This window comes from Apis mellifera, linkage group LG1 (assembly GCF_003254395.2).
Source record: "Apis mellifera strain DH4 linkage group LG1, Amel_HAv3.1, whole genome shotgun sequence".
Lineage (NCBI taxonomy): Eukaryota > Metazoa > Arthropoda > Insecta > Hymenoptera > Apidae > Apis > Apis mellifera.
Window position 1 is genome coordinate 5,031,278 of NC_037638.1, and position 24,115 is coordinate 5,055,392.

Consider the following 24,115-nt stretch of genomic DNA (forward strand, 5'->3'; position numbering starts at 1 on the left):
TCAAATATCTAAAAATTATTACACTAAAAATTAAAAAAATAATAAATAAATTATAATAAAAATTAAAGAAAAAATTAAAAAAGGGAAGAACTTAAAAATTGTAAAATAATTTGTAATTTTATTAAAAATATAATTACAATTATCCTAATTAAAGGTCTATTATATTCGAATTCTTTCACGCGGCTCTTCCTCCATTTCATATTCAATTTCGACTTTTGGACGGGTTTTCTTTTGTAATTTTGCTTTCTTGATAATTGATTTCTTTGCTTTTTTATCTAATATAGATACTGTATCCTGTAATAAAACAATAATTTTAGAAAGAATTGAAATTATAAATAAGAATAAATATAAATTATATATTAATTACTTCAATATCGCTTGTGTCAGATATAAAATTGTCAGACAATTCGATTTCTTCTTTATGTCCTGAATCACTATCCTCATCCTGTTAATAAATCAATTAATATACATATATATGCATTAATAGAATACAAAAAATTATAATTTATATTTAAGAAAATATATATGAAAAACATAAATCACCATAGATACTTCTTCAATGTTAAAATCATTGTCATCATCTTCTTCATCAGTTTCTGCTTCTACAAAATGAGGTTCATTTGTTTCTCTTTCTCTTTCTCTTTCATCTGCTTCCAATTGTAATTCTACCTCTCTCTCAATTTGTAGTTCTTTTTCTTCTTCTTCTTCTTCTTCTTCATTTTCAGCTTCACTTTCACCTTCAACTTCTACAGCTTCTACAGCTTTATCAAATACTTTTTGTGGAAAATTGTAAATATCATTATACTGAAAAAAAAAATTATATAAATTTCTTAAATTCACTTGAAAAATACTTATATAAATAATTATAATAAAAAAAAATATTTACCATGCCTTGTTTTAATCTCTCCATTAATTGTTTTTCTATTGATTTTTCTAATCTTGCAGCTATAAGAGCTTTTTCTTCCCTACGTCTTTCTCTTCTTTCAATTTTCCTTTGAATTGGTATAATTTGTTTTTGCCTTCTTAATCTTATTTTTCTCATACGTATGAGATATTGTGTAATTTTCACAAATCTTTGTTTACATTTTGCTTTTATAAAACCAGGCCAATAGAGCAAGTTTTCATTAATTTGATGTATTGCTTTTTCAAAATTCCTAGATAGCTTTACCTTCTCCCAAGCATTTTTTGGAAAATGTACTCTGAAAAAAATGTATATGTTATAGTTTATTACATAATTTTTAGAAAATTTAATTTCTTATATTAGATAATAACTTCTTACCTTTCTGCTGTTCTCATATATAAATAAATTATACCATTTTCTTCCCTAATTGTTGCATATTGACTATTTGCAAGAGGACATGATGCTCTACTGCATAATCCCGTAAGATTATATTCGTTGCGACAAAACTTCTGTGTTTTAGTACTACAAAAATGAAATATAACTTTAAATTATGAAAAATTATTTTTGTATTTTCCAATTTATACGTACTTTACTTTGAAAGAACAAAAAGACTTATTAATAACACTCCATACAACCTAAAACAAGTTATTACATAAAATACCAATATTTAATATAAATATAAATAATATACTCACATCGTCGTGTTGCATTTTGTTTTATATTTTATAAATATTATCTAAAAAACATACACGTGTTTTAAAGATTTTTCAACATTATAGGTTATATTGAATCTGCAAATTAAATGGAACACTGTGCCATCTAGCGGTAAATTGATAAAATCTTAGAAAAAAAAAATTTAGAAAAAATTATGAGAGAATAAAAATTCGGAAATCAGTGCTATCTCTAGAACCAAAATGAAACACAAAGATAGAGGAAAGAAAGGAAAACACAAAGAAAACAAATAATAAAAAAAGGATAGAGATAGAATTGATTATTAACGCCATCTTTTGAATAAATATTTCAAAAATATTTTTCTGAAGATACAATATTCAAGAGTTGATGTTGACAGCTAATTCTTGTTATTTCTATTCTTCTATTCTGGATTTGTTGTTCTTTCTTATTTTTTATGGCACTCTAAAAATTGCATTGATTCCCTATCTCTGTTTTTTTCTCATTATTTATATATTTATATATATTTATTTTTGATATGTAATCGTAAAATACAAGATGTCATTTAAATATATTTTCTTAATTTTTTTTTTAAATTATAATATATTTAAAAAAAAATAAAATAAATATAGTTTTGTTATAATTTTTATGTAATTTAATTATATCTATTTGTAATATATACACAATATATTAAATTTAAATATAATTAATTAAAAAGGTGATATAATACCCATTATCTCCATTACTGCTAGATCAAAAGATCTGAAAAAATTTTAATATATTTTTATTATCATTTTACTATTATCAAAATATGTCAAAACAATAGCAAGTTGCATAAACTTACTTGGAATTAAGTTGATCACCTGGAATGTAAAATGGATTACATACAGCATTAGAATAAGCTGCATGTAATTTCTTAAAAATCTGTAAAATATAAATTTTTATAAATAAAATATAAATCATTATCATAAATTTAATATTAAATAATTGAAAAAAAACTTACCACTTTTACATCATTATCTCTCAGAGATATATTTGATGAATGTAATACAATAATAAATTTGATTTTTGTATTTGTAACATAACCATATCTGCAATTGAAAAGTGAAATATTTTGCATAAAATATAATTCATTTTTAAATTACAATATATTATATGTACATTTTATATTCTTCTGTAGCATATAATAAGCCTAAATATAGATCTCGTATATCAATAGTAGTTTTATTTCCTACGTTTAATTTTTCCTCTATAATATCAATTGATGTATGAACTTTGCAATGAAATTGCAATGCTGATGATTCATCTATACATCTAATATATTTAGGAGAATTCTGTAAATAAGTTTGAAATATATTTTACATTACAATATATGTATTATTAATTATATCATTTATTAATTATTATTATTTAGCTTTTCGTTCACTATAACCTCAAAAGGTGAAAAACTATATAATTACATCTTTTCCAATTACAGCTACACAAACTGCCATATTTATAAGTCTTATAAACTTAAAACATTATTATCCGTAACAAAATGTAAAAATGTTTAATACACAAATTAAAAACTGCAATATTTGAGAATTATTTTACACATAAATAATGTTTAAACTTCATAACATATAGGTTATAGTGTCATATCTAACAATAATAATACTAAGATTTAATTATAAAAATATATATTTATTAATGAAATTATTAATTATACAATATACTATGAAATATTACATGATCTTAATAAAATCATTAAGAGATTTTATATTTTTAGATAAAATAAAAATTTCTATTTAATTTTCTAAAATAAAAACAATGAAATTAATTGAAAAATAAAGTTTTGAATAAATTTTTTATTTTTATTTTATGCTCAAATATAATAGTATAAATATAATATATTAGGGTTTTTCATAATATCTTTTCTTTAATGTCCTATACTTGCGTAACATATATAAAGCTTCTAGTTCTTTAATAACAAAATCACCATGTGCCAACATTTTATCAATTTTTTCAGGATCACGTTCTTCTTTATTTTTTTCAAAAACTTTTCTTACATTTTTTCTGAAAAATTCATAACCTCTTGGATAATCTCGACCCATATACAAAAGCTAAAATAATCATTGATATAAATATTATTATGTATATAATAATAAAAGATATATCTAAATATTATACTTTTTGTTATTTATTATATATTTATGATTATTATTTTGTTTTAAAAGAATATATTTCATTTTTTAATAATAAAAATCAAATTGAAATACATATTTTATACCGTCTTGTATAAGTTGATGACTTTTGTACGTTGAGACATCGAATACAATTATATTTAAATATTTTATCAATCAATCAATTGTTTTATGTAGTTATTATAGTAACATATATGTACATAATATTAATATTTTATATATAGATATTATAATATTAACATAAACCACAAATTTTTTTACTAAAAATAATATTGTTGTTACACATGCAGATATACATATATATAACTTTACTTATCTAAAAAATATATTCTCTCTCTTTAATCAATGCTTTATGTGTATAGTTATACGTTAACAAAATAAACTTTGGCTTATATAAGAAAACAAAACTAACAAGAAAATCGTTATTAATTAAAAGATTTAACAAACTTAGAAAAATTATATGTTGCCGCGATGTATTGCGCAGTCGTAGTATTATATAATTATAATCACAAATTCAAAATTTATTTTTTTATAAACTTATTAAAAAATAATTTTTTTTAACTGAGATACATTTCATGTCATAAAATTAATTATTCATATTTTTAATTTCAAATAATATAAACTAACTCATTCTAAAGGTAATTTAAAGATAATAATAAGTGTAAATGTCAATTTTATATTCACAACTATTTTTTAAATTTTCTTAATATTTCTAAAACATTTTATATTTTTTTTTTATTTAAAAAAAAAAAATAAAATATCATTTATGTATATGTGATAAATTTTAATTACATCTATAAATATAGTTTTATATTTTATTAGTTTTTATTACAAAATATACTTCAAAATTTATATGAAAAATAATTTTCTCAAGTTAAATCACTTATTGTTTATAACCAAATGGAAATTCAAAGTAAGAGATTTTATAATAAAATCCAATGATATATTCAAAATGAAATAAATTATTAATTACAAACAATTTAATTACAAAATTTTTTATGAAATATATGTATGAAGATTATTACAAAATAATAATCAATATTTAATTTTAAATAATTAAATAATTTAAATGAAGAGTTATTATATATATATATATATATATATATATATATATATATACATCATATATATATATATATATACATATTGAGCGAGTAATAAGTACTACTTACTGTAGAAAATATATTTAAAAATCAGAAAACAAACTACATCTCATTTAATGGCAATATTCTTATCAGTTTACGAACGTATATAAAGTTCGACAGTGAAGAGAACTGAGTCACTGAGATTTCATTAAAGTGTGTGTGTGTTTAAATTCGACACTCTGAGATGATCATAATATTTTGGAAAAATTATACTTAAAAGTTTTTTAACCGTTAAACAAATTTCTTCAAAACCATTCAATATTTTAATTGAGTTAATATATTTAGAGAATTTATTGTGAAAATCACTACTGTAAGTAGAATTGATCTATACATTTTCTAATTGGTTTCTTTTTTTTAAGATATTTATTTTCTTATTTAATTAAATCTAATAGTTAATTTAATATAACTATAATTAATTTAATCTGTAATTAATTTAATTAAAACTCTTGAATTTATAAAAATGGATTTTTTTTATTTTATTAAAGAAACATTTTAAATATTTATAAAAATATAAAATATTTTTCAGAATTTATAAAACGATTGTTTTTAATTCTATAATTAGAAATTTTATATATTTATTTTTTAAATTATATGTTTCAATTATTCAAGTTATTTTTAAATATTTTTTAAATATTTTTAAAAATTATAATTAATAATATTAAAAAATATTTTATAAAATATTTTATAAAATTTGTAAAAATTATTTTAACATAAGAAGTGATCATTTGATAAATTTTTTTTCATAATAGTTCCTAACTAAATTAAATTGTTTTATTATTAATAGTAATTTAATCAATAGTATCTAATATAAATCATAATGTTAGTAAAATTGCAAAATATCAAATATCTAATTAATAATATTTTTATTTTTTTACAGAAAATAAAAATGTATATTTTTACAAATACTTTTATATTATTATTGCTAGGTAAGATAATGATTTAAAATTTTTTTGTTTAATTTCTATTATAAAATTATATTAGAAAATATAAATAATCATTATTTTTATCAGGAGTGTCTTATATTGTGGCTATAGAATCCCCAACATTTAGCAACACTTATACAGTAAAAGGAACTTTATATATTCCATATGCAGAAATCCGTGAACCATTTTATGCATGGTATGATGGCGCACGTGGATCTAGTAGAATTGATTATTACGGAGGTAATTTAAATATATATTAATATGAATAGATATTTTTTTAAGTAATAAAGTTGATTAAATATGGTTCAATTAGGAATGGTGAAGACTTTTCAATTATCTCATAAAGGAGAATATGGGAAAAGTGTAAAAATTGCTCCAATTACCACAGAATCTGTTACCAATGAAGAAACATGTCTTGAAGTAAATGGAACTAAAGAAATAAAAATACAACCTCAAGTTATTATACCAGATACAACTAATATGCAGGTAAAATATTTTTCATTTTCTCTTATATATATTTAATTTTTTATATATTTATATTTAATATATATTTAAATTTAATTAGTACTATAAAATTGAATTTTATTTAGTGTATTGGAACAGAAATAGTTAATGGATTATTATGTGAAAAATGGAGATTAGAACAACAGATTGATGAAAAAATAAATAAGTATACTCTTTGGATAAGATATAAGGTAAAGTAATTATATCTTTTTATCTTTATATATTTTTATCATTTATTTTTATTAATTGAATATCTAATTTTAAAATTAATTACAGAAATCTCCACATTTACCTAATTTTAAAGAACCAATTCCTGTGAGATATGAAATGAGAGGATTTAATAGTCTTTTGGGTTCTCATTATGATCATTACTACTTAGATTATGATTGGTACTCATCTGATGTACCTAACTCAGAAGTATTTGAAATTATAACAAGTAACTAAAATTCTTTTCATTTGTTACTATAAATTTCATTTAAATATATTTTAATTATGAAATATATACTATAATATACTATAATATATACTATAGATATGACATGTATTGGTTTTCCTGGACCTGGAGACAAACATATATATACATTTAATCCTATGCGTGAATTTGTTCATAATTATGATACACATGTAAATGAGGCATTTGAAGATTTTAAAAAAACTCATAACAAAAAATATAATAATCATACAGATCAATTGATGCGTAAAGAAATATTTAGACAAAATTTAAGGTAAATATTGTGTTTGTTTATATATATATATATATATATATATATATATATATATATATATATATATATATGTCATTACATAAATTATGTAACTAATTTAAAATATTTGTAGATTTATACATTCAATTAATCGAGCTAATAAAGGCTATCAATTAAATGTTAATCATTTGGTAGATCATACTGAGTTAGAATTAAAAGCTTTACGTGGCAAACAATATAGTAAAGGTTACAATGGAGGACAACTTTTTCCTTATAATGTTGAACAAGAAATAGCAAGTATCCCAGATAACTTAGATTGGAGGCTCTATGGTGCTGTTACTCCTGTTAAAGGTTTGTATTTTGTTTTTTTAAAAAAAATTATATAAGATATTTTAATTAAAAAAATTATTCAATGTTTCAAACCAATAAAAATTTTTTCAATTAAATAGATCAATCTGTTTGTGGATCTTGTTGGAGTTTTGGCACAACTGGTGCAGTTGAAGGCGCGTATTTCATGAAGTACGGTAAATTAGTGCGTTTGTCTCAACAGGTAAAAAAAGTTAAAATATAATTAAATATAAATATTATAAATAAAAAAATATTTTATTATAATATTCCATGATTAAAGGCACTTATTGATTGTTCATGGGGTTTTGGAAACAATGGCTGTGATGGTGGTGAAGATTTCAGATCATATCAATGGATTATGAAGCATGGAGGTTTGCCTACAGAAGACGAATATGGTGGCTATCTTGGACAAGTAAATAAATTTTAGATACAACCATTTTACAGATAACATCGACATAAACATATATAATTAAAGAGAAATAAATTTTTCATTATCTTAACGATATATTTCTTATCTATAACGATGATCTATATTTCTTATCTATTTTAATAAAATCTTAATTAAAAATTTAATAATTTATCTTAATTAATAAATTATCTTAATTAAAAAATTTTAAAAATTATTTTTGATTATTTATCTGTTTAGGATGGTTATTGTCACGTAAATAATATTTCAACGATAGCAAAAATTACTGGTTATGTAAATGTAACATCAGGCGATGCAAATGCTTTAAAAATTGCTATTGCAAAACATGGTCCAATTTCAGTTGCAATCGATGCATCCCATAAAACATTTTCATTTTATTCTCATGGTATATATTATGAACCAACTTGTGGTAAGTAAATATAACATTTTCTAAATAGATACTTTATCAAAAATAATAAAATATAAAAAAATATCTTGCTTATAGGTAATACAGAAGAATCGCTAGATCATGCAGTTTTAGCTGTCGGCTATGGTAAAATAAATGGAAAAGATTATTGGTTGATCAAAAATTCATGGTCAAATTACTGGGGTAACGACGGATATATTCTTATGTCTCAAGAAAAAAATAATTGTGGTGTATTAACAACTCCAACATATGTTACCATGTAAAAAAAATAAGCAATATTATTTTTATGTTTTTAATATAAAAGTATATGAAAAAAAAAATTTCTTAAAATCACAGGTTTATATATTTTTTTTTTTTTAAGTATGAAAAATTGATATTTTATAATTATTTAGAAATATAAATGTATGCTATAAATGTAAAAAAATAAATTGTTCAAACTATATGTTATTTGAATAATATGAAATTTTAAAAAGTTTATATGTATGTAAATTAATATTATTTAAACATAAACAAAATGATTTTTATTGAAAATTTTTAGTATTTAAAAGCGGTTTTATAATTTTTATTTTCTTTGTTTCTATTACTAAAATGGTTCAATAATAAATGATGTAAAAATACCATAAATTTTGGATTAGAATTCTATACAATATAAATATAAATTGCGTACAATTGCAATTTGTTAATTCGCAAAGTAATGTTATTTACTTGTTATAAAAAGCATAAAAGAACATAAAGAGCTACATAATTAAACAATGTCATGTTCTCATTTGAAAAATACTACAAAAAGTAGATAAAATTATAACACAGATAATTCTATGATGTCAATTAAACTATTGCTTATGTGTTGGAAAGCCTGATGCCGGAATTATAATAACAATTACTTACAAAAATATATGTAATTTCAATAGGCACAGTTTGCATAATACAATTTTTTAAATTGTTATAAAATTATATAGATATATATTAAAAGAATTACATTACTGTGCGTTCAATATAATATAGAATTGAATATTTTTTAAGATACAATTGAAAGAATTATTACATAAATCAAATTGAAAATGTTTAAAAAATAAAAATATAATTTAATTAATTTTTCGATCATATGAAAACTTTTACATGATAATATTATATCTTTTCTTTTATCAATCTATTTAGATTTCATTTAGATTTATCATAATTGATCAGTGTAATACATTATCGATTTAACATAACAATACATTTACTTAAGAAAATTAATTTTTCAAAACATAAATAATACATTTAAAAGATGAAACATTTGTGATCAAAATATATTTTTAAAAAAGTTAATTTTTAATGAATTCCATTATTTAATATAATCTTCATCTTCTTGTGTTTTAAATCTAATACATCATTTTCAATCAAAAATTTATATTGCATATTACAAATTAAAAAGTTTTCGTTATGTTTTTAATTCTTTATAACTTGTGCAATTTTGTGCTATTCGGTCGATTAAATCATATTTTACACGATATTATAATTTTTAAGAGGAAATTTTCAATTATTATATTATGAAGCGATAGATAATCTTCATATAACGGCACTATTATTATATATTTGATAAAAAAAAAAATAGTTGACACAATATTGTATCATAAATTAATACACAAAAAAAAATTTTTTAAACTCATATATGCAAAATATTTTTGTGTTTTTTCTTTTCTTTCACAAATGTGTTCTTAATTAATATATAAGATATATATATATATATATAAAAAAAAAAAAAAAGGAGAGAAAAATAAATTTTATAATTATTTAATGGCATTAACTTTGGTTCAAATCATATCTCTCCTTTTTATGAATCAAGATTGCAAGTATACAATATAATTTTATATACTTTAAAAATATTACTTAACTATCTTTAATATTATCATAAAATTAAAAACTTTAATGATAGTAAAATTTTACACGCGATGTATATATGCTATTTCTGATTAAAGATAATTCGAAATAGATTGAAACAAGTACTCTTATTATATGTAATATATGTGAAGAAATAAATGTTAAAGATGCACAATATTTCAGTCAAATATTCTTATATAATGAAACTAATAAAACAATGACTATACTTTTCACGAATTACTATGTCAAAAAGTATCAATATTATTACATTTACTGGGATCATACTATAATTAAATAATTGGATTAAACTGTATCACAATATTCATATAAAATTTCCATAAGATTTCGAAATATACAGCGATCAAAATATTACATAACTAATGAATATTACGTGTAACTATCCTGCTTATAGATTTAATTTTTTTTCGACCACTTTAATTTTTATACGTACATTTGTAGAACAATATGTTTAAGTACACGATAATACAGTTTTCAACAAATTAATTTTCACGGTCGAAAACGTGCAGGAATTAATTAGAAATATTAATATTATATATAACTCTCTAATTTTCACTTTTGTCTTTTTCTTTTACTTTCATTGTATATCACTTGTGGACCCTGCTCCGATCGGTCGCATTTGACGATCGATAAATAACTATGATCGATAATCGATATATGGCGATCTTGAGAAACAGTCGATCCTCAATTTACGATCGATATAGTAGGAATGTTTAAAATGTTCACTTGATAAAAACTTTTCTTTTTACTTTTTTTTGTTTTTTTTTTTTGTTTTTTTTGTTTTTTTTTTTTTACTTTCATTATTGATAGTAGAGAATATAGAAATATTTTATATAAGTTCCCATTTAACGAACTAAGATATTTCTCATTTTAGACATATTTTGAAACTTTCCATTCTTAACCTTATTTTTCTATAAATGTATTCTGTTTACAGAAATCCCATTTCTAAGGCGTTATACAATGACTGTGTGTCCGAATGACTACTTATTCTCCAAAATGGAAAATTGTGGGCACGTGCTGCCGTTTCTTCATCAGTATCATCGCCTATTACAACATACGTACATCTTCGACCAAATCGCGCGACTACTCTTCCAAAGCAACTTTCTTTTCCTAAAATACATGTTACTTATAAAACTTTTATTACATAAATAATGTAATTAATAACGTAATTAATTATATATCAACTTACATCATAAATATACATCATATATTAGTATTTTAAGCTAAATACTCAAATATTTTTACAGAACTTACCAATTTTTGAAGCAGAATAAATATTCTCAATTGGAAATATTCCGCCAATTCCAAAAAGTAATACTTTCGATAAAGCTGGTACTAATTGTGTGGTAGTGACTAGAATGTTAATGCAGTCACTTCTTTTATTTATAAGACTCAGACATTTTACAGCGGACGTTAACCAATTGTCGGTTAATACTTCGATCTCTGAACGAAGTTGCAACCATTGTTCTTGTTTCGCAGCACCCAACAAACCGCCAACATTATTTCGATAATTATTATAGATCTCTTTAATTTTTCGATAACGAAAGGCTAGTTTTCGCATCCAATCAACACCACCTCTTACACCAGAAGCCAAGCAAATACCATTGTTTGTAGACGCACATTGGAAACCATCATTGGCAAAATTATAAGAAGACAAATCTTGTCCGTTATCATCTGATGATACATCATCGATGTGCACTTGATCACAGTCCTAAAAGTTAAACCAAAGAGGTTATTATCAAAGAATTACACAAAAATAATGCAATTTAATAAATAAATAATAATTAATAAAAAAAAATTTATCATTTTTTTTTTTAATTTAAAGCATTTTAATTCTCCATGAAATAATGAAAATGTATATGTTCAAAGGAATACCTCGACGTCATTGAAAAAAAAATGAGTATCGGCCAAATTAAATATCATCTCCTCCATTCTATATGCTACTTGGGCCAGAAGAGCCGGATCCTTACGGTGCTTCGTTGCAAATTGTCCAGTAAGTAGAGAATGAAATACAACTATGGTTTCGTCCAGATCCCAAATGAATACCCGGTCAGGACCGGCTTCTGTCGTATCCGCAGAGCCTATACTATTTCCACTTCCGCTTTGGCGTCTTCCGCGTCTGCAAGGTTTCGCTGTCGTTCCTGAAATATATTCACAGAATAAGTCACATATTTTTAATAAGTATAATATATTTTTATATTTTTCATTTTAAAAAAAGAATAAGTATAAATATTTATATTGTTCATAAAATAAAAAAAAAATTATTTTTAAATTATTATTAAGAAATTTAACATAAGAAAATAAATTTAAGAAATCTATGATCGCAAAAATTATTTCTTTGAATATTTATGTATTTGTTATATATTGTTATTATTTAAATATTATAATTTTAAAGTCTCTTTTATTCCAAGATATAATTTCTGAAATATCATTCTAAATTTTTCTTTTTATAATTTATTTATTTTATTAGTTATTCTTTAAAAGTTGCAACACATTCAAGGAGAAGATAACGACGCAAAAAATAGAGATATAAAATCACACGTACGAATCGTGTTACCTTCGATGTTTGCGGTTTCTCGTGCGGTAAGATCGCTGGCATCGTGAGTTGTTGCGTCCAACGTAAGTGCAGATTTTGTCGAATCTTTTTACAAAGAAGGAAATCGTTACTACAAATTGGAAATAAATCGTAACTGTAAAATATAACAAAATATTTTTTTACATATAAATGGAAATAAAAAAATTCTTAATATTTCTGAAATATGAAGTAAACGTATAAATTATGAATTATTTTTTTAAATAAAGTTAAAAAAATAAAAATTATTTGTAAGTCAAAAAACAATATTTACTAACATCAAATTGTTTAACGAGAAAAATTTCAATTAAAAGGATTTAATGAAATCGGAATTTAATCCTTGAAAAATTTTTATACACATAAATAATTCTTTCTATGAAATTTGTACTTTTTCTTCTTATTAATACATTTATAATTTATAAATAACAATATAAAAGCAACAAGATTTACAATTAATAATTTAAAAAAATAATAAGATTTATAATTACTTTTCTAATATTGTATTTATACAATATTACAATATTTAATATTATAATTAATATTCATTTGCCTTTTCAGCAAGTAATACGATCAGAAAACAATTCTATTTCTAATGAATCACTTTGTATGATGTAACACAAAGCGGAAATTCAACAATAATTCTCATGCAATAATAATTGGAATTAATTCCACCTTTGAATTGAAGTGAATGAAATTTTCATCTTCGGAATTTATTATATTAACATTAGTTATATATTTCTACAAGAATATAACTAAAAATCAAAAATTTAAAAAAACAAAAAAAAAACCGAAGGAACGTTACCAGCAAAATTTAAGTTTCCAATGTTAAACGAGGTGGGTGTTGCATGGTAACCGTGCATAGGATAATATCCGGAATACTGTAATGGTACCCTGTCATTTCCGTATAAACTGCTACTATAAGCGCTGTAATCTAACTTCTGAAAAATCATAAAAACAAATGATAACGACGATGGAAAATAATAAATAAGATAAAGAATTTCAGAGTTTTTTAATACCTGTGAAGATGGTGATATATTTTGAGCCACATTAGGAAAATTTGTGGTGCCGCTATTGTACGTGGCGTAAGACGAGTATTGAGTCATGGAGCTTGGCGTTGTGTACGAGGTCAGGTAAGAACTTTGCAAGCTTGAGGTGTTTTTCCCAGCTGTGGTTGACCCATAGGGTGGCGAGTTGTATAAACTAACGGCATAAAGTTTCTATGTTAAACGTATATTTATTAATGTTTGGTAGCTAAAGAAGATACACATTAATAATTCAGTGAGATACGTAGTTTTAAGGTTAGGGGAACATAAAGATGTAAAATAATGAAATGTTGAAAAAATATTTTAAAAATGAACAAATTATAATATTATAATTATAAAATTATAAACATATATGGAATATACGTAACATGATATAGTGGATAAAAAATATTATAAAAAACTTTGGAATTTCTTTTTTTTCTTTCTTTCTTTTTAAGATAAATTTTTGTTGACATATATTAAATTTTTAACGTGGAATATTTTTTAAAGCAAAGCTACTGAAACTTGAGTTTCATGAGAATTAAGAAAATAGATAGAAAAGTGTGTATTTAGCAAGAAATAAATTCTATATGAATCATGTAAGAAAAAGAGAATAGATCTTTCAAAGCAAAAATAGGTTCTGAATTATTATTTTATGAAAGGATAATCTTTAACAAAAAAAATGTTTCTGATAAATATTATTAATTTCTATCAACAATTATTCAAATAACAAATTATTTCAATCTGATAATATAAAATATTTATAGAACTTAAGTATATCTATATATTTTATAATCAAAGTTATAAACAAATTATTCAAAGAAATAAATTGATCATCAGTTTCTTTCTATTTATAATACATTGCAATATTATATGTGATTCTATCAACAATTATTCAAATAACAAATTATTTCAATCTGATAACATAAAATATTTATAGAACTTAAAAGTATATCTATATATTTTATAATCAAAATTATAAACAAATTATAAGAAGAAAGAAATAAATTGATCATCAGTTTCTTTCTATTTATAATATTGCAATGTAATATGACTTTTTTTGTCATTAAAAATCAGAATAATTTCTAGAAAAAGAATATTTATAGTTCATGAGAAATACGTGCCTGTTATAATATTGATTGGCTCCGTACAACGAACTGTAATCTGCCTTTTCCATAGAATCCGGATATTCTTGCTCCTTTTCCTCTGCATTCTCATCGATATACAATTCTCCGCTGGGCACGCTGTCGGTTTCGGGACAATCTTGCACCTCGTTTTTGACTTCTGTCTCTGCCAGTATGAGCAAAAACGATTCACGTTCACGTGTTTTTAATTAAAATATATTCTATTATTGTACTATTACGATGTTAAGAAACATAGAAAAATATTTCTGGACATTCTATCACGACTAAATTCGTTCAGTTTTTTTTCAAAAATAAGAAATTTTAGTTTTTTCTATTTGAATTGATTCTATAATTTTGAAAAGTCAAATTGGTAATGATATTGTTCTTATAAATTAATAATTTGTTGTAGTATTACTGAAATATTGATAATTTAATGTATCTATCAAACACTATTTTTTTGAAACATAATAAAACCATATAAAAAAATTAAAAATAAAAAACAATATCTAATTAAAAATATTTAAAATATAACAAAAAGTAAATATACAAGTTCTTTTAAAGAAACAAATAAAAATTGTAAAATGAATGAAATGAATAATAAAATTCATTTAAAATTTATGAAATAATTCAATCTATAATCAATTATCAATTTTTACTATTGTTTAATCAAAAATTCAAAATCTCAAAAACTCTTTCTTTTTAATAAAAAATTAAATTGCATTATTCAATCATCCTTTCATTTTCTAATTTGTTGAACTTTATTAAAATATTTTATATACACACACACAGAATGGATTCTGTTTTGATTTCCAGATTGTATGTCTATAAGAAATATTTGATCTATGTTTCTTATTTCTCTATTCTCTATTGATATTGTTTAAAATAGAAGCATTTATTGCTTAAAACAAACAGCAAACAATCTTTTCTTTTATCAATAATAAATAAAATAAAATAGAAAAGTAAATATGAAGAAATATAGAAAAAGATATTTAATGTAACAATAAATTTTTTAAGTAAATATTAACATTCTCATTGTGAGATTTATATATAATATAATAATAATATTATTTATAGATTTATATATAATATAATAATAATATTATTTATAGATTTATATATAATATAATATAATAAATTTGAGGCATTTTACTTGCAAATATTTATGATTATATATATAATTTTAAAAGTTTATTTTTTTATATATTATACTATATACTATAATATATTTATACATTATAATACTACTACCATTACTATAATTATAATATCACTAAAAGAAAAATCTGTTTCGAAAGGATTAACATAATCAAAACTCTTTATACTATAAAAAAGTCAGCAATGGCCATTATCATCGAGAATATTTCGTTTCAATTCGAACTGCAATTAATTACACGAACAATTAGCGGTGTTATAAAAACACGGACGGTCAATTACAAAAACCGTTCTATATCGAAGTTTTATAAAAGTGAAGAACAGTGCGGCATACCATGAACGAGCAGGTATCTCGTTTTAATTCAATCGACTGGCGATATACACGTTCAAAAGGGAAGCGGGAAATACAGACGGAAGCCTTTTCGAAACGTTGAATTTAAACCGTTTTATTGGAGGTTTCGTTTATCACGCTGCTACCTTACAAACACAAATTTTGCAATTCTTTTCACGAAAGATTTTTTTTCATGGTTGTAATTTTGTATGTGTGTATATATAAAAAATACGAAAAAATAAATGAATTGATAAAAATTTTATACATGTATCTGTGAAAAAAAATATATAAATAAATGAATTGATCGATAAAAATTTTATACATGTGTGAAAATAAATAAATAAATGAATAAATTGATGATTAATGAACAAAAAGAATAGAAAGAGAGATAGGGATGATTTGTAAACGGACCTTTAAAAGGGTAGCCTTTTAAATGGACCCAGAATGGAGGAGCTTTATTTACCATTGTTTGTGGCTCGAGGATGCTGTACCGAGGCCTCTGTCGACGATGACACGTTGCCAGCATTATCTAAAACGCCTGCTGGTTTCGTTGGATCATTGTCTTCGGTTAACATATCACTCTGCCTGAGAGAAAAGAGAATAAAGTTGCGTTTTAGTATGATAATTGAGAATCGGATTTAAGCACGTTTTATTTAAAATAGTGAATTATTTATAATAATTTATCTTATTTCTGTTTTAGGAATATTGTTAATTTAGGAAAATTTTTTGATATTGGGAACAAGTAAAAGTTTCTTAAAACTCATTATTGATTTATTTTTTAGTTTGAATTGATCAATTCTAATGAAATATGAAGAAAGTTGACCCGTCTCAAGATTCTACAATTGATCATTATATTATTATTTTTAGATTTTAAGTTTTAAGATTTCAAAATATTGAATTTCTTGATGCATCCAATAAATGATCAATTAATCATGAAATTTGTTGATAAAATAGTTTAATTAAAAAAAGGATGTATGTATAATTCAATTTCTGAATCTTAAATTTTTGTACATATTTCTCTTCATTTAAGAAATAAAGATGTTTTAATTTTTAAAATATAGAGATTTCTCTGTATTCATATTATTTTATAACTGTAATTAATAATAGTTTTTGTCTCTCAGATATTGAGACATAGTGTCATGAGTGATAGAGATTCCTGATAACGTGTCTTTTATTTGCATATTAATGAATAGATCATACTTTCCTAGAACTTTCCTAGAACTTTCCTAGTGGAATTTTGACATAACATCACATTCGTTTGTTTTACACGTGCAAAATGATAATTCTTACAATGTTTGTCAAATCTTTTAAAATAGTCTACTATTTTCAAAATTTTCAGTGCGGATAAACATTTTGATAATCTTAAATAATATTATAAATTAAAGAACTTTATAATAAGTCAATATACGAAGATAAAAAATATATTTAAGTTATAAAATTCTTTAATCTTTTTATTTTAAAGAATGCAAACTTTTAAAATATCTTATAATACTAAGGAATGAAAATACGTGTATATGATATGTATATATCTTTCTCACGAAAAAATTATCAATTTTTTTATTTCGAATAAATTTGTTCCCAAAAAAATCATGTTCGTTTGAAAAAAGATTCGTTAAAATCGATATCGATAAGCAATCACGTGGTTCTTCGGTTCCATCGTTCCAGTTGACAGGAAAAGAGTTAATGTATACGAAACGGGCAGTTTCGTTATTGTCTGCCAATTGCGTGTCGAAGAGGTGGAGTGACTAGATGGGTAGGCGTACACCAAGAACCTTAGAGAGCAGCCAATGAAACCTCCTTTCACGATGTTTTACATTATGTATTCTTTATGTTGCCAAGTCGCTATATCTGTCTGTGCTCCGCCCTTATTCGCGTTTATATACTTCGTAATGCACTATATATATCGCGAAAAAGAGACTCTCTTGCATAAGGGCGCTTTCACACCGACGACGATATCGTAATGATACACCGCATCCGCGAGATTAAATTCCGATTTATTTATGGATAGATATCCCTTTCTCTTTCTCTTCCTTTTTGTCTCTACTTCTTTATCCCTTTCTTTATCACGGAATCTATTATGAAAAAATTCGTTTCAATTTTCTTAGAAAAAAAAATTTCAAAAACTTTTTGCTTTTAAGTTAGTTTATTCTAAAATGTTTTTTATTCTTGGGCATAGATAGAAAACCGATATTTTTTTCATTAGTTTTTCATTTGTTTTATTTTTAAATAGTTTGTAAGACTTTTTTGCATAAGATAGAGGTTATGTTTCTGAAAATCGAATAATATTGAATTTTTGATAATTATATATTAGTTTTTTCAAATTAAAAATCTAAATGAGAAAATTTATATTTTAATTAGTTTTTCTTATCTAATCGTATCTTTTTTATTTTATTAAAATTTAGCGTTTTCCAGATATTATTAATGACATAATCTATATAACTTCAATATTGAATTTTAATTTTAATTTAAATAAAAAATATTTGATTCGACTAAAATAAGTTTTCGATATCGATTTTTTAATGATACATATATAAAAGGGCACTGAACTTGTGATTTATAAATTGTCATTCACCAAGCGGAACAGGATTTCAAAACTGTTTACCATTGATAAAGTTCAACAAACTAACAGTGCCTTGCAGTTCCTTAGATTACTTACAGCAAAAAGGGTTGTAATTATATAAAAAAGTATATTATATAGAAAAAGAAATTAAAAAAAAAAAATCAACTTTTTTTAATTATAATATAATAAAATAATAATAAAATAATATATAGTTTTTTATAAATTTTGATTTAATTAAAATTAAAAAGAAATTTTTCATAATTATTCAATAAATTATTAACTCTAAAAATAATCGGAGAAAAATAATTCTTAATAATAAAAAATATTCCAAAAATAATAAAAATAAATAAATAAATATGCAATATTTGATTAAAAAAATTTTTTAAAAATCTTTTTTTATATTTAAACACGATAAAAATATACGATATTAAATCCTTCTCCTATAAAAATCGAAACTTATAAATATAGTTTATCTAAATATATAATTGTAAATATTATTGTATCGATCGTAACACGTGATTGATATTGTTATGAAATTTTTTATATCGATGACATAAGAAAGTCAGAAATCTTTAATTAAATTGATAGATAACAAAGAGAAAAAAAAAGATCATATTAAATTATGATTCTGCAAACAAATCGATTCTAAGTAGAGTATATGATTAATTACTCGTTCTCCAATGGGAGGGCAGTAGTGTTCTCCACGAGCACGAACAAATATTTTCTCTCGGGTGTTTGTAATTGAATAAATCATTGTCAATGGAACGATCGTTTCGAGAAAAGTACGAACAATCGCACATCAAGGATACATGATCCTCTATATATGTATAATATATATATATATAAAATATATATTATATATATATATATATATACACACGTTTGTAAGAGTATGAAAGCAATTGTTTCCTCGTGATGCATGCATCACGTCGGTTGGAAGTTACGTCGCTCACTGGAACACGACGATGAATCAATTAGCGTGCAGCCATGTGTTTGAACAACAGGCAGAGGACTCGCTCGATTTTTCTTCTCGGAAACGTAATACATATACGCGTTCTCGAACAACGTTGAAAGTCGAAAAAAAAAATAGCCGATTTAATCGTTCGAAACAATGGACAGTGCGTGCGCGATATTAAACGATCACTGTATTTCGTCGCGTCGTTTTTTTTCTTTTGTATCGAATGATACCGGAAAAACGCGAAAGAGAAAAACACGCGTTAACACGCGTCCGAATTCTCCCCCGTTGAACATTGTACCCATGATTGATCGATGAAAAACTGTTGCTTTTAACTAACAGCGAATATAATTGTAACCAATTCATTTCTCAAATCAAAAACTTGATTTTTATCTCATATGGAAATATGAAAAATTGGATTTCGATGGAAATTGTATGGATTGATTTTAATAAAACAAATAATGTATGGAATTTAATCAATGACAAAGTATAATATATAATATTTATAAGAATTTTAGCTTATTATAAATTTATATTTTATAGTAATAATCGAAAAATAAATTTCATTTGTCTCGTATGTATTATAAAGATAAGCTTTTATTAGAAAAATTTTATATAAATAATTTATTTAATCCTAAATCTTATTTAAATATTTCATAAAATTAGCAATATAATCAAAAATAAAATCTTTTATATAACATTTTCTTCTATTTGTGAATAAAATGAAATGTACTTCGTTTTATTTATAAAGTCCATTTTTATCTATAAACACATATATGTATATATACACATACACAATGATATCCTAAATATCCTGTTTATTGTATCGTCAACGTGTTATTCGAAATTACGTTATTGTTTATTTTCTTGAAAAGGCACGAAAGTCCTTGGAAAAACGTTCGGGTTTATCTAAATAAAACGTGCACCGAAATGTTTATCGCAGTTGAGTTGTTTGCCTTGCCGCTGTCCGTCAGCCGTCAAAGAAACGCAACGAAACGAAAGTAGGATAGAAAAAGAGGAATGTGCGGCCAGAAGTTTCTCGTGCACGACACTCGTGTCCACAACAGGCCGCGGTCAGCTTACATTTGAAAGGAGAAAAGAAGAAAAATAAGGAAGGGATGGTTACACTACGAGGCCAAGACAAAAGCTTCTCCTCCTTCGTCCCAGAATTCCCTGGCTTTCCTTCGTCATTTCTTTCTCTTTATAACCTCTCGTGAAACAGACCAGTAGAAATCGCATATTCGTCTCGAAATATTTTATTCATTTCCATCGATAAATTTATTCTCGAAATTAATATCTCTTTGTTATTTTTTTACTTTACTGAGAACATTTTCATAGAATAAAAATTTCACTCGGCTTTTCAGTACTACGGATTAAGTACTTTGGCACTATGCAGCGGTTGACCAATTAAAATACATTACTGGTAACGAGCCGAATGAGATGCATAAGTCACGCATGCTCAATTGATAATGACATTTACACATGTGAGTGTGATTGTGGATGCGTTTCTGTATATACGTGTATGTGCAAAAGTATATCCACGTAACGCGTGTGACTCCCGCACAACTAATAAGTTAGGGAATGTATAAATATAAAGCAAAGAGAATTGCGCTTCCCACGTGGCATTCGATCAACAAATTCGTTCGATCATTTTTTCCGTTTATTTTATTCACTATTTCTAATACTTTGAGAAAAAAGGTTCTCATGTAAATCTTTCTACCTTAATTTAAAATAATTTTAATTAATTTTCATTTTATGTAATTTTTAACTTATGCATATTATGTTTTACAAAAACTTTTTTATTTGCATTTGAAGTTATAAAGACTTATTGTTTGTTGCACAATAATATAAATATAATTATTTTGTATAAATATAAATATAATTGTGCAATTTACAAAATTACTAATTAATTTTTATTTTAAACGTGAAAATGACATCGTCGGTAAAAGAAATTAATAATAAATTATGCAACAAACGTATATTAATTCAAACCTTGTATCCGGTGTTAAAGCTGGACCAAGAACGAGGGTGCTTCGCCGCGAATTATTCGTAGATCAAGGAAGCTGTATTCGATTCTCTCCTAATAGTAGCATCGTCATCCTTTTGCTTATATTGTATGTACGCGTATACGTGATGCACTTGGGGTTTAAGCACACAACCTCTCACTTTTCTCGCACTTTCCACGACCACGAGAACATCATGACAACCGACGGATTGCACTATCAATTGACTATTTCCAACGATACGCGAAATAATTTTTTGATCGACAAAAATCCATCCAAAAATTCACTCCACGACCGAAACTACAAGCGTGATGTAATTAAAAGAGTTTGGTCTTTGATCTCGCGAGAAAACATCTCCCAAACAGTTTTATCCGTGTACCGCGCGAAGGGTGAAACCATGGAATCCTATGAATACTATGTACGTTTCGAGACAACAAGTCGAAACGAAAAGCAGTAGTCGATCTTCTTTCGAGGTTACATCCACTCGATACGCGTTTTTTTAGGCTCTTTTGATGAATTTTTTATATCACAAACGCAATTAACACTATTGTTTCCCTGCGAAGCGTATCGGCTCGGTGTGCGATATGCTGCAGCCTGTGGAGTTCTGAGCATGCGAAATGTCGCCTGCCACCCCCGCCCGATAGTCACGTGGTTGGCCGGCTCGTTTGGCATCCTTCTTCCCTGTTCATCTCCTCTCTCAGTTTTATCCTCCATCTTCATCCCACCGTTGGCAGCTCTATTCGTCGTCTCGTTTCGTTGGTCGGACGCGTACAGGTCGCTCGTTAATTAGAATGAGAGGGGCTAATAGCAACTCGCTTGGCCACTCGATTGTCAGACAAAGAAAAGAAACAACAAAGAACGGATCTAGATAGATAGACGAAGAAAGACACAATCAGGTTACCCCCTTATTCGAATAATTGTCACCTCCTGTCACCGTTCGTTTTTACGAATCGCTCTCGACTGACAGACCCACACAGCTTTTTTTCGTTTACAGCCAGTACAAGAGGAAGAAGAAGAAGAAGTCCATCGTAGAATAATTATTAAGGTAGTCTATGTTCACGATCTTGATAACAGCGAAGGAATGCACAGCACGGGGTTAACGAATTAATGGTGGAATACGCGCGGTCCAAAGTGGTTCGTTTCTAATGCATGGTGAAAGATTTTAATCCGTGAAGAGGTCTCCACGTGCCAAAGATCGTTGCCATAGCGCTGGCAAATTAGTGGTGACCTCTGTAGAGATTATATTCGGTTACAGTTGTTCGACAGCGTTTGACGTATATACGATTATTTTCGATTTAACGTCTTTTTTTCGGATGAGACAGGTTTTTGAATCTACGTGCCGGGAAATGTGATGCGACAACGAATGTTCACGTTGTTCTTTTGCATCGCATCCACAGCATGGTACGCGTGCGTTTTTTTTTTTTTCCTTCTTTGTTTTATAATCGGAGATAGAGAATTCTTGACGGGAGGTCCAGCAGCCCTACGTCATACTTGCTGCCTTCTTGGAAGGAGAATGTTCTTTCTTCTTCTTTTTTTTTTGTCTTTTTATCGATTATGATGGTGTGATAAAAGCGGTCCAAGATATTTGTCCTTGCTACCTGTCATTGCATGTTAAAATAAAAATTATTTCTGAATACTAGATAAATTAACTTATCTTGTTTATTATTTGTTAATTTGGAATAATTAATAATCCAAATTTTGTTATATACATTTTTAATATTATTTTGTTGATACAAAATGTTATTCATTGCACAAATTGAAAGAAATTCGGACTTTTTTTTAATTATAATAATGATTCATGAATATTTTTGCGGTATAGGATTGCACCTAATGAAAATGTCGCGCACGAGACGAAGATTATATTTTTGACTATGATAATCAGGACGATGCGAGACAAGGGTAGCAACCTAATTTCCCACCACCTGCTCTTACATCCAATGCGCGTTTTATACGAACTAGATGGATTCTCAAATTTCCTTGAAAGTTTAGATAATGTTACCGTGAAATTTTTCAAAAATTGCTTCTTACGTGATATTTCAATTTATAAAATAAAAAGCTATTTTCTTTAAATTTCCCACATGAATGCAGCATTAAATTTATAATTTTTTTACACGTTTAATGGACATCTCTGAACATAATTTAATAAATATTAGTATAAAAATACTTCTGAGAATGTTAATTATTTGCTAAACAAATAATATTTAAATATTGTTAATCTTTTTTTATAATGTTTAAAAATATATGGAAATCAATTTCGACAAAAAATAAAATAAAATATAAAAAATAAAAAAGAATGTGCTCGAATGCG

General features: G+C 24.9%; 5 protein-coding genes across 9 annotated transcripts; 1 reads left to right on the plus strand and 4 right to left on the minus strand.

The window, feature by feature from the left end:
• Positions 1-126: 126 nt before the first annotated feature.
• On the minus strand, positions 127-1,769 carry LOC551383 (protein MAK16 homolog A). The gene is made up of 7 exons (XM_623778.6): positions 1,597-1,769; positions 1,490-1,536; positions 1,280-1,423; positions 887-1,199; positions 544-804; positions 368-445; positions 127-294 (listed from the first exon to the last, which is right to left on the minus strand). Exons 1-7 carry the CDS (start codon positions 1,609-1,611, stop codon positions 160-162), a joined length of 993 nt encoding a protein of 330 aa, XP_623781.3. The 5' UTR covers positions 1,612-1,769; the 3' UTR covers positions 127-159.
• A 404-nt stretch (positions 1,770-2,173) lies between these two features.
• Positions 2,174-3,216, minus strand: LOC552743 (trafficking protein particle complex subunit 2-like protein). Its single transcript, XM_625118.6, has 5 exons — positions 3,031-3,216; positions 2,732-2,904; positions 2,574-2,661; positions 2,415-2,494; positions 2,174-2,332 (listed from the first exon to the last, which is right to left on the minus strand). Exons 1-5 carry the CDS (start codon positions 3,061-3,063, stop codon positions 2,281-2,283), a joined length of 426 nt encoding a protein of 141 aa, XP_625121.3. The 5' UTR covers positions 3,064-3,216; the 3' UTR covers positions 2,174-2,280.
• A 186-nt stretch (positions 3,217-3,402) lies between these two features.
• LOC107965891 (electron transfer flavoprotein regulatory factor 1) lies at positions 3,403-4,048 on the minus strand. The gene is made up of 2 exons (XM_016917628.2): positions 3,840-4,048; positions 3,403-3,672 (listed from the first exon to the last, which is right to left on the minus strand). Exons 1-2 carry the CDS (start codon positions 3,876-3,878, stop codon positions 3,463-3,465), a joined length of 249 nt encoding a protein of 82 aa, XP_016773117.2. The 5' UTR covers positions 3,879-4,048; the 3' UTR covers positions 3,403-3,462.
• A 909-nt stretch (positions 4,049-4,957) lies between these two features.
• LOC409517 (digestive cysteine proteinase 1) lies at positions 4,958-8,530 on the plus strand. The gene is made up of 12 exons (XM_006562537.3): positions 4,958-5,208; positions 5,776-5,824; positions 5,909-6,061; positions 6,135-6,307; positions 6,412-6,516; positions 6,602-6,761; positions 6,858-7,050; positions 7,163-7,380; positions 7,479-7,579; positions 7,658-7,789; positions 8,024-8,213; positions 8,289-8,530. Exons 2-12 carry the CDS (start codon positions 5,785-5,787, stop codon positions 8,471-8,473), a joined length of 1,650 nt encoding a protein of 549 aa, XP_006562600.2. The 5' UTR covers positions 4,958-5,208; positions 5,776-5,784; the 3' UTR covers positions 8,474-8,530.
• Positions 8,531-10,521: 1,991 nt separating this feature from the next.
• On the minus strand, positions 10,522-22,984 carry LOC412528 (eyes absent homolog 4). Of its 5 annotated transcripts, none has more exons than XM_016914069.2 (9): positions 21,797-22,984; positions 16,701-16,874; positions 14,807-14,972; positions 13,677-13,860; positions 13,463-13,598; positions 12,634-12,729; positions 11,964-12,229; positions 11,343-11,799; positions 10,522-11,198 (listed from the first exon to the last, which is right to left on the minus strand). In XM_016914069.2, exons 2-9 carry the CDS (start codon positions 16,813-16,815, stop codon positions 11,017-11,019), a joined length of 1,602 nt encoding a protein of 533 aa, XP_016769558.1. In that variant the 5' UTR covers positions 16,816-16,874; positions 21,797-22,984; the 3' UTR covers positions 10,522-11,016. The 5 variants fall into 5 exon arrangements, with proteins under 5 accessions (XP_016769558.1, XP_006562599.1, XP_016769563.1 ...); XM_006562536.3 differs by having other exon boundaries at positions 14,807-14,976; positions 16,753-16,874; positions 21,797-22,979; XM_016914074.2 differs by having other exon boundaries at positions 12,646-12,729; positions 21,797-22,976.
• Between the last annotated feature and the right edge of the window lie 1,131 nt (positions 22,985-24,115).

Coding starts and splice junctions, on each gene's coding strand:
- LOC552743 (XM_625118.6), bottom strand. CDS start 3,063: ATGGCAGTTTGTGTAGCTGTAATTGGAAAAGAT. Junction 2,905..3,030: donor TAGCTGTAATTGGAAAAGAT/GTAATTATATAG, acceptor ACTTATTTACAG/AATTCTCCTAAATATATTAG. Junction 2,333..2,414: donor GGTGATCAACTTAATTCCAA/GTAAGTTTATGC, acceptor AAATTTTTTCAG/ATCTTTTGATCTAGCAGTAA.
- LOC551383 (XM_623778.6), bottom strand. Junction 446..543: donor ACATTGAAGAAGTATCTATG/GTGATTTATGTT, acceptor ATTTATTAACAG/GATGAGGATAGTGATTCAGG. Junction 295..367: donor CTGACACAAGCGATATTGAA/GTAATTAATATA, acceptor GTTTTATTACAG/GATACAGTATCTATATTAGA.
- LOC107965891 (XM_016917628.2), bottom strand. CDS start 3,878: ATGTCTCAACGTACAAAAGTCATCAACTTATACAAGACG. Junction 3,673..3,839: donor TCATCAACTTATACAAGACG/GTATAAAATATG, acceptor TGATTATTTTAG/CTTTTGTATATGGGTCGAGA.
- LOC409517 (XM_006562537.3), top strand. CDS start 5,785: ATGTATATTTTTACAAATACTTTTATATTATTATTGCTAG. Junction 7,381..7,478: donor TGCTGTTACTCCTGTTAAAG/GTTTGTATTTTG, acceptor TCAATTAAATAG/ATCAATCTGTTTGTGGATCT. Junction 7,580..7,657: donor TAGTGCGTTTGTCTCAACAG/GTAAAAAAAGTT, acceptor CCATGATTAAAG/GCACTTATTGATTGTTCATG.
- LOC412528 (XM_016914069.2), bottom strand. CDS start 16,815: ATGCTGGCAACGTGTCATCGTCGACAGAGGCCTCGGTACAGCATCCTC. Junction 13,599..13,676: donor ATATATCACCATCTTCACAG/GTATTAAAAAAC, acceptor ATGATTTTTCAG/AAGTTAGATTACAGCGCTTA. Junction 11,800..11,963: donor TTTTTTTCAATGACGTCGAG/GTATTCCTTTGA, acceptor TTTAACTTTTAG/GACTGTGATCAAGTGCACAT.